The sequence below is a fragment of the Gymnoscopelus microlampas genome (assembly GCF_963454915.1).
Source record: "Gymnoscopelus microlampas genome assembly, chromosome: 4".
NCBI classification, from domain to species: Eukaryota; Metazoa; Chordata; class Actinopteri; order Myctophiformes; family Myctophidae; genus Gymnoscopelus; species Gymnoscopelus microlampas.
This window is the reverse complement of record NC_139941.1, coordinates 44,834,341-44,844,340: the sequence shown is the minus strand read 5'-3', so window position 1 is coordinate 44,844,340 and position 10,000 is coordinate 44,834,341. Positions and strand designations below refer to the sequence as shown.

At 42.5% G+C, this 10,000-nt stretch overlaps 1 protein-coding gene across 1 annotated transcript in view; it reads right to left on the bottom strand.

Annotated features, from left to right (window-relative positions):
- The window catches only part of LOC311043802 (nuclear receptor subfamily 5 group A member 2-like), a gene marked incomplete at both ends in the record, with an annotated part of 16,743 nt that overhangs the window by 1,347 nt on the left and 5,396 nt on the right, over positions 1 to 10,000 (bottom strand). The window contains 2 exons of the mRNA XM_084055166.1: positions 2,582 to 2,729; positions 4,186 to 4,305. Of these exons, the coding sequence (XP_083911292.1) occupies positions 2,582 to 2,729; positions 4,186 to 4,305 (268 nt within the window). The remainder of the gene's footprint in view (positions 1 to 2,581; positions 2,730 to 4,185; positions 4,306 to 10,000) is intronic.

Below are 10,000 nucleotides of genomic sequence, written 5' to 3'. Positions count from 1 at the left end.
TAGTTTTTGGAAAATATTGAAAATATTGAAGATGCAGTCCACAAATATAAGCTCCACACTGATAACCTCTTCTTTCCCAACAGGCGTAAACGAATTAATCAATTTGAATCACGAACAAATAATTTAAAGTTGAAACCCAAACCCAGAATAATGCACTCTCTTTTTATATGCCCTGGGAAATAAGAGTGCTTTATATATTATACAAATATTGTGAACAGTAGGCTACCATCATTAGTAACAAACATGGACTCTTTTGGCCTAAATACTAAATGACAGTGAAGCACCATAGGAAGCACCATAGATGACAGGGAAGCACCATAGAATCACCATAGATGACAGGGAAGCACCATAGGAAGCACCATAGAAGACAGGGAAGCACCATAGATGACAGGGAAGCACCATAGGAAGCACCATAGAAGACAGGGAAGCACCATAAAATCACCAGGAAGCACCATAGGAAGCACCGTAGAAGACAGGGAAGCACCATAGGAAGCACCATAGATGACAGGGAACCATCATGATTTGAAACATTTGGGGTGGAGGTTCTTCCTTGGCCTACTGGGAGTATGCGTTCAAAGTTTCTCACTGATCGGCCCAGCGGTTGTGGCATTTTGTGCAAAATTGTCCCCTCCCGCAAAGTTTGGAAGGCAATCATATAAATGGAATATGGGAAATCTGACAGATACATCTTGATCACATGACTACAGATATATGGTGTACCAATTTGGGTGAGGTTTGGACATAATCGGTATGAGTAGTAGCAAAAAGTGGCGGAAAACTCGTCAGGTGAAAATGGGCTTATTTTGGAAGTTGCGTAATGATCCAAGCAATCCAAGGGGAAAATAATTTTGATTGTATGACCTACCTACGGTTCAAGAGTAATAGGCCAAAACATGAATCTACCTGTTATAGGGCCACCATGAGGCCGATTAGAAAAATGTAGGGTGCCATTTCTTCCTTGACCTAGTGGGAATGTGCATTTCACGGCAGTTGGATTCATGATTTGAGTTCATGATTTGAGGCATGTTGTTCAAAACGGGCCACTCCTGCAAACTTTGGAAGCCAATCTTAGTCAATTAGGATGGAATATGACAATTTGGAGAATGTGCACAATAGTGTTATAGTGGTGATTTTTTAACTGGTGGGACGCTATTTTAATGACGTCTCGCCCACATTGCGCACATGCGCATGCATTTTACTTTAATAATATGTGATTCATTTTACTTGGGTTTACGAGTGTATAAATCGTAGGAAACATGTTTGTATAGGAAATGACTATCCGTGCATGTGAGTGCATGCTCCTGCTCAAAAGACTGGCGGGACGCCGTGGTACTGCGTGCAATGACCACTGCACCACTGTGTACCGATTTGCGTGATATTTGGCTGACGAAAAATGAGTTTTGAAAATATCGACCCCCTGGTTGCGCTATAACATGCCAATAGGAAACATTTGGGGCAGAGGTTCTGCTCTGGCCTCTGGGGAGTGCGTCTGCACAGTTTCACGCCGATCGGTCCAACAGTGCCAGAGATTAGCTGCTCACAGACAGAAGGACGGACAGAGGCGAAAACATAGTCTCCAGCCACGGCCTTCGGACTGCCGGAGATGTTACGCTATGTCGTCCATTAAAAACGCATTATAAAAAAATCCCATGCTATGTTGTCCACTGTAAAAAAACATTTAAAAAATGCCATGCTACATTACACTATGTCGTCCAATGTAAGACACATTTAAAAAATGTAATGCTATACACTATGTCGTTCAATATAAAAAACATTTAAAAAATGTAATGCTACACTATGTCGTCCAATGTAAGACACATTTAAAAAATGTAATGCTATACACTATGTCGTTCCATGTAAAAAACATTTAAAAATGTAATGCTACACTATGTTGTCCAATGTAAAAAACATTAAAAAAAATGTAATGCTATACACTATGTCGTCCAATGTAAAAAAAAAAAAACGTTTAAACTAGAAAAAGTGCTCCTTGGAGCACAGGTCTCCGCCAGGCCAGGTAGGTTATTGTGGGAAATGTTCATTGTAGAGGTGAATGGAATCGCTGCATTCATTATTTGAGGCATTTTGTTCAAAACGGACCACTCCTGCAAACTTTGGAAGCCAATCTTAGGCAATCAGGATGGAATATGAAAGATCCGTCTTGATCACATGACTATAGACTTTTTTCAAAAATCAGCCTCCTGGTGGCGCTATAACAGGCCGATGTAAAAAAACTTGGGGCATAGGTTCTGCTCTGGCCTCCAAGGGAGTGTGTGTGCACAGTTTCGCGTTGATCGGTCCAATGGTGCCGGATATTAGCTGTCCTCAGACGGACGGACACACAGACACATGGACGGACGGACGGACATGCACACGGACACACGGACGGACGGACGGACGGATGGACGGATGGATAGATGGACAAATGGACAGATGGACAGATGGGCAGATGGACACACGGACACAGGAACACATGGACGGACGCATGGACAGACACAGACGGACGGACAGTCAGGGGCGAAAACATAGTCTCGGCCACGCCTTCGGCCTGGCGGAGACAAAAATGTCATGCTACACTACTCACTTGGGTTAAAGAGGAGAAGGAACTTGAGACAGGCGATCTCCCTACGATCCACCTGCAGTGCCAGTAGGCGTCCAGCCAGCTCCTGGCCTCTCTGGACCAGGCCTGACAATGTCCCCTCTGCTTGGGACAAGATGGTCGACAGCTCCACCTGAGAAGAGAAAAGAAAATCTGTTGGTTCCAAATCATGGGGGCCCCAAACTAAGAAGACATATGTGACAAGTCCATCTAAAGTTTGAGACAGTCCATCTTGTCCCCCTCATTAACTGATAAATCAAATACTAGAAGGTTGTTAAAAAAATGCAATATGCTAAAAGGTGATCTAAGAAACATGAGAGTTTTCAGATGCTGGAGGGGGGACAACCTGGAAAATACAATATGCAGCCCACTACTATGTTACATTAAAGGACGACTTCACCGATTTTCAACCTATCTTCATATAATTGGTCCTCACTAATACTCATGATAAAATGGTACCATTTCTTTCTACTTGGTCTGTCTCATAGGAGGGCTGTGGACAGTCCAGAAACCCGTCTACCATTGACATCATCGTTAGGCATGTTTGTTTTTTCCAACAAGATTTCACATTTTTTATTTAGATTTTTATTAACACGAGAACAATGGCTTCTTTTATTGCATTGCAACTTTCCAGGAATAGAAAGCCTGCAGTTTCAATTAGCTTGGATTCCCCATCGATGATGTCACTGGTAGACGGGACTCTGAACTGTCCACAGCCCTCCTCTGAGACACAGACCGAGTAGAAAGAAATTGTACCATTTTATCATGAGTATTAGTGAGGACCAATTATATGAAGATAGGTTGAAAATCGGCGAAGTCGTCCTTTAAGTAGTGCAACAGCTGCAGCTGATCAAAATAAAGGGTTTAATTCCTAAATGGCATCTATTTCGATCAATATTTGCTATCTGAAATGTATCTTGTATTCTGTGTAATAACTTCATTTCATCAATAACTTCACCTCATCCTTAAAATGTTCCTGTTTGCCATGTCATGGCCTTATTCAATAATATCAACATAGACATAGTCCTAAAAAGTTTTCTGTTGTTTATTTATTTTTAGATCTTTCTTGGGATAGGGAATAAAACTCTCTGGAAAGTCTCCTCCCCAAAAATATTTTTTGCAAGACAGGTAATGTCTGTCAGCTGATAATATTCAAGTGTGACACCTTGTAACATCTCCGTATTTGATAAATATTTAACCAATGAATCAGTGTGTATCAACAAGAGCTTGTGACTAAATGATTACTACACTGAATCCATTGGAACACACAGGTTCTTTTTTTCCATTCCTTGATAAGTAACAGTTTTGGACATACAAGGTATCTGATCCACAGTGACGAAATTATTAAGGCTAATTTGTACTTTGTTGCATTTGTGTCATTCACCATACAAACATGAATTGGTAACTGGTAAAAATGGAAGATACCATCAACTAACATCAACTAAGCAGACTTATAAAATGTTTCTGATATCAAATGATGTCTTGTCTTAATTGTGCAGCAGTTTAAACTGTCTTAGTGTTGCTATTAGTTGTACAGTAGATACTCTACGCTGCACCCAGTCCTGGTGTACTAGCTTAAAGGACTTTACCTCCTGGCCCGTCACCAACAGTAGGCTGTCTTCCTTCCCATGTTGCACCTGTCTGAAGATGTGGTCTAGGACCAGAAGCTCAGACCAACAGTTATGAAGCAGCTTCATCTGATCTCCCACCTTCAGACAGACAGACAGACAGACAGACAGACAGACAGACAGACAGACAGACAGACAGACAGACAGACAGACAGACAGTTCAGTGAGAGGCAGATTGAAATGGAGAAAAATAAACTGTCAGAGAACATAAACACCTCAGAGTTTGTGCCTTTTTTGATCTCACGTAAAACACACGCGCGCGCACACACACACACACACACACACACACACACACACACACACACACACACACGCACGCACGCACGCACACACACACACACACACACACACACACACACACACACACACACACACACACACACACACACACACACGCGCGCGCGCACAGATGGACAGATAAATGGAGAGCCCATAAAGACAAGATAAGAAGATGTAGGGTCCTTGTATCACATTTGCGGGCCAGTCCTGGCGGCAGGTTCAGTGTCTCGTGTCTCATCTCGTTGTATTTATGAGCCTCACTGGTGACCTCCGCGACCTCTTCACCTCTCCCCGTCCTCCGACACCCCACACTACATCAGCCGGGAGAAGGGGATACTGTGTGTGTGTGTGTGTGTGTGTGTGTGTGTGTGTGTGTGTGTGTGTGTGTGTGTGTGTGTGTGTGTGTGTGTGTGTGTGTGTGTGTGTGTGTGTGTGTGTGTGTGTGTCAAATTGCCCCCACTGCAAGTACATATTAGTCTGTAAACCGAAGGACACCACAGTCAGTAATTCTACAGCTGGTGACATGCCACCGTCACAATGCTATTAGGGGGCTACGACAACACTCGCAGTGGGCCACCCGAATGTTGTCGCGGGCCCCCTAATAGCGTCGTCCAAAGCCCAGATGCACATTCATCTGACATGGGGCGGTGACAGAATTACTGTCCCCTGAATGAAACTATATATCTGTCCAGAGGAGAGGTCCAATCTCGCGCTCCAGCCCGCACACACGCACACACAGCATCTTGATTCATCGAGGGGTGGGGGAGGTTCGAGAGAAAGGAGGAAGCGGGAGGTCTCAGTGACCTGCCGCGTTTCCTCTCCGAGAGGAATTGGACATACGGCCTCAGCCAAGAGAGCACTTCAAAAAAATAATAATAATCCTCTCGCACATTTACAACGGTGGTGGGTGGAAATCCTGTTGTAGTCGAGCTGAGGCAGCCATACAGCGCTTCCTTGTCTATGCTTTTATAGGGTTTCTCTTGACAATGTTCTTAATATTGCTATTTTAATTCAAATGTTTTACTTGTTTTCCTTGTCTCGTGTTTACATTTGTATCTAGTACTGTGTTAAGTGCTGCAAACATGCTATTTGTAACCTGTTTAACCCAATTAGACCTGAGGCCGATTCTAAAAACACCTAAATCCTGACCTACGTTTTCTGGAAAACGTACAAAAGGTGTACAGTATGTTGTTATATACTGTACATAGCAACAACAACCTCAAAAGGGGTTCCTGGATTGAAAGGTATAGTTACGTATAGTTACGTATAGTTACGTATAGTTACGTTTCCGGTCTAAATGGGTTAACCCGGCCTGTTCTCCCTATTGTGGCAATGCCATCATAGGCAAAACTTTCAGCTTTCTGTGAACATTTTCACATAGACTTATTTCTTTTTTTTATAGGGCTATGTGGTTCAATCAGACAATCACCCATCTATATGGCCTCTGAATGTTGACCATGCATCATGGCCTTCATGTGCACTTCCTTGCATTCCCTCGATGGCATGCTCTCACTCTGTGTTGAACAGGTGAATATTGAGTCCAACACATGACAAAGACTGCCTCAGGAGAGAACACGGCAAACAGGCGATGCCCGCAATCAATAACCCTCCTCCGCCCAGGTCTGTATATTCTGTAACAATGTAGTCGTCCACAATGCTGAACAAGCTGCTGTGGAAAGCTGACATTCCCCTGTTATCGTCTGCATGGAATGTAATTACCCAGCCGAGGGAAAGCAACGCTTTCTGCAGGAGACTCTCTATTGGCAAATGTGCACAGTATTGTTCTCATGCTGTTCATGTTTGCAATGCTAAAAATGGGCTGCAATTCACCTACAGATGCATCAGCGTTACTCAAGGGGGATAGTGCACTGAAATTTTGAGTGGCAGGCATGCAAACAAAGGGGCACTCGAGAACAAAATGGGGATTATTGAACAGTGCTGCTTTTAAGCAGGACTCATGATTCCTTTCATTGCCCCGAATCAGTCGCAGGCAATATAGCACAGAAAACGTATAGCCCATGATGTGCCCAACAATGGTATATAGGAGATAAGAAGACCACTTTTGTGTACCCAAATGTACCCCTGCTGTCCCAGCACTACTTTATACCCCCCTCCCTTATCTCCATCAAAATACATAGGGAGTCCAGCCTTGTGTTATCCTTTTAGATCAAATGTCTGACTGTACCTCGTACTGTGTACATTTCTGTTGAATAAAGTATTCAATCAATCAAAAGCCATATTCAAGAAAAAAACTAATTTTACCGCTGATTGCTTGACAGCTACCTTAATTATTGGACAGATGTACACAGTATTTTTTAACAAGGAGGGCCCTTGATCATTTTGAGCACAAGTCCATAATTATTAGAAATTCTATCTATTAATGTTAGACTAAAGGTAACAGTGCATCGATACTGAGATACTCAAAGAACTGTGTGGCATGCAGTGAAAATCTAAACTCACCACACGTCGCATCAGTTGCATACTGTATGCATGTCTCAAAGATTAAGCCATGCAAGTACAAACGGCTTGTACTGTGTGTTAGTAGATCTGCTATTTTAGCTATTTCTGGTCATTTTTGCCTATAATGCCCAAAATAGGAATTGCCAGGTGGAAAGTGCTTTAAAAGAAAATCCTTCATCGCTGCAGCTGTAGCCCTACTAAACAAAGATAGTTGGCTGCATTTTGTAGCTTCCACTTGTTTTTTTCCACAGCATCTAAACACTCTTATTCTACCTCATGTTCATTTATTTGATCACGTTTTAGCATATTGCATGTTTATAACAACCTTTTAGTGCTTGTTTTAAAATGTGTCCTGTGTAATATAGTATTTTGCAAGCTCAGATTTTCTGCCTGCAGTACAAATTTACCTTTGAGAACAATAATGTTGACCTTGACCATTAGGTCTAAGCAATATTGATGATGTAACTACACACATTAATGGATGCCCCAAGGCAACATGTTGCACAAACAGATCATACTAAAGTATGATCTGTTTGTGGATTCAAAAGGTCTGAAAGAGGTGAAGGGTTCAAACAGGTTTGTCAGTCACTTGACGCTTGAGTTCATTTTAAAATGCATACATTTCAGTAAAATATCACCCAGTGTTTATCAAGGGATTTATATCATAAATAAAGAATTATATAAAGGGTATGGTCTATATGTCAAGCAATGATTTATTTACATAATGTATGAACATGCCATGGCCGTGTTTCTCTGACAAAATCATTATCACCACAAAAAGGAAAATATGTTTTGACTCTTCTAGGAAATTAAGTACTAAGCTGAAATGTTCACACACTTACGTCTGAAATGTAGATTTCAGAGGTAAGCACATATTACAATTTTTTATTTAGGCATTTAGCAGACGCTCTTATCTGCAGCGATTTACAAAGAACAAGATTGTATAGTGTGAATCCTTGTCAACAAACAACAAGGTAACAGAGTGTAAAGAAAAGGCTATTTAGAGTTTTAAAGTAACTACAATACCAGGTACACGTTAGAATACAAGTTTAGCATCTTTTTAAGCAACATGCTTAATAACATAAAAATTGCGTAAAAGTGAATTGGGCAAAAATTTGCCTGGAGTTTAATTGCACACGCACGCGCACACACACACGCACACACAGGGGCAAACATATCATCTCCGCCTCCGGCCTTCCAATAAGTAATACAAGGAATGAGGAGTGCTAGTAGGAGGGGGGCGTAGAGTCTGAAGAGGTGGGTTTTAAGACTGCAGTGGAAAACGGGAAGTGAGACTGCAACCCTGACTGGGGGGGGGGTTATTCCACAGCCTCGTATCCAGGAGGGATAAGAGACGCTTGTAGCATTGGCCAGGGACCAGGGTGCTATAGGGAAGGGAGACACAGACGTCCTGTGTTAGCTGATCTAAGTGTGTGGGAAGAGGTGTAGGGGTGGATCATGTCCTGAAGGTAAGGGGGGATGCCCTCGATTGCCTTGTAGGTCATCACCAATGTTTTGAATTGGTTGCATGGGCAGCAATGGTAAGTCAGTGAGGGGGAACACAGAATGGGGAGGCGTGAAAATGTAGGGAGGTTGAAGACCAGGTGTGCTGCAGCATTCTGGATCAGTTGTAGATGTTTGAGAGAGCATGCCAGCAGACCAGCAAAGAGCGAGTTGCACATTGCAATAGTCAAGCCTGGAGATGATGACTAAAGCTTGAATAAGGAGCTGGCCAGACTTGGTGAGGAAAGTTCTGAACCTCCAGCTGTACAGTGAAAACCTACAGGTTTGCTTGATTGCTGCGAAAGAAATACATTCCCTTCCCTCAGCAGCTATCATGTAGTCTCGCAGTAGCCAGATGATAGATATCTGGTGCACTACTATTGAAAAAAGTAGTTAAGACTCTAAGACGAAACTAATTGTGACAGACATATGAATTGACCAACCACAGACCTCCTCTTAGACCAACCACGGTCCAACTCTGGACTCTGGACGTGGAAATGCTGACTGCAGACCATCTTTATTTTTGTGGTGGTGGTGCTAGGTTTTTGTTTTTTTCTACCCTCCAGAAAGCCATTGGTTTCCATTAATTCCACAGCGGTATGAAAATCAACGTACTGTGCTGTGGCCTATATGATAATGAAGAGGAGCAATCGGCATAAAAGTACGTTTACCAATGTACACAACAGAATGTACAACAATATGTAACAACAAATGTATACATGACTTCTTCGTGGTGACATGAATATTAGTTTATCACCAGAAAGTTTGAATGAAACAAAACGTGCTATACTTTGTAAAATGGTGGACTGTGGGCAGTAATGCAAAATATGCATGTTTTGTAGTGAATCTGCTAAAACATCCAAAAGCACGGGTATAATCCCTTAACCTCCAATAGACCTAGTGGACTAGAGGTAAACAGTGTAATAGCAAGGCTGCAATGCACCTTATCTCATCAGCAAAACAGTTGGTTGATGTCCTCTACCAAGGTTTTATCCTGACAAATGATAGTCAGTAAGTACTAAGAGAAATTTTAATTTTATCGATTGCTGTTTACGTCACAAAAAACAAGACTCTGTCAAAACATTCTGGGACCAACCATGACCTGAGCTGATTAACAACTACACAAAACAAACTTCACCCCTGCTTCTTGGCACCACATGCATCCACAACAACAATATTATTCTAACTTGGGATTTTAATTTGACTGTACAGCAAAAATATTTTTTGACATGAAGAGCACAGCAGAGTTATAACACACAAATGAGGGCATGAATCTGTGTCTGTGTGTGTGTGTGTGTGTGTGTGTGTGTGTGTGTGTGTGTGTGTGTGTGTGTGTGTGTGTGTGTGTGTGTGCGTGTGTGTGTGTGCGCGCGCGTGTGTGTGTGTGTGTGTGTGTGTGTGTGTGTGTGTGTGTGTGTGTGTGTGTGTGTGTGTGTGTGTGTGTGTGCGCGTGTGCGTGTGTGCGTGTGTGTGCGCGTGTGCGTGGTGTGTGTGCGTGTGCGTGTGTGTTAGTTGGTTGACTACATCATTGCTG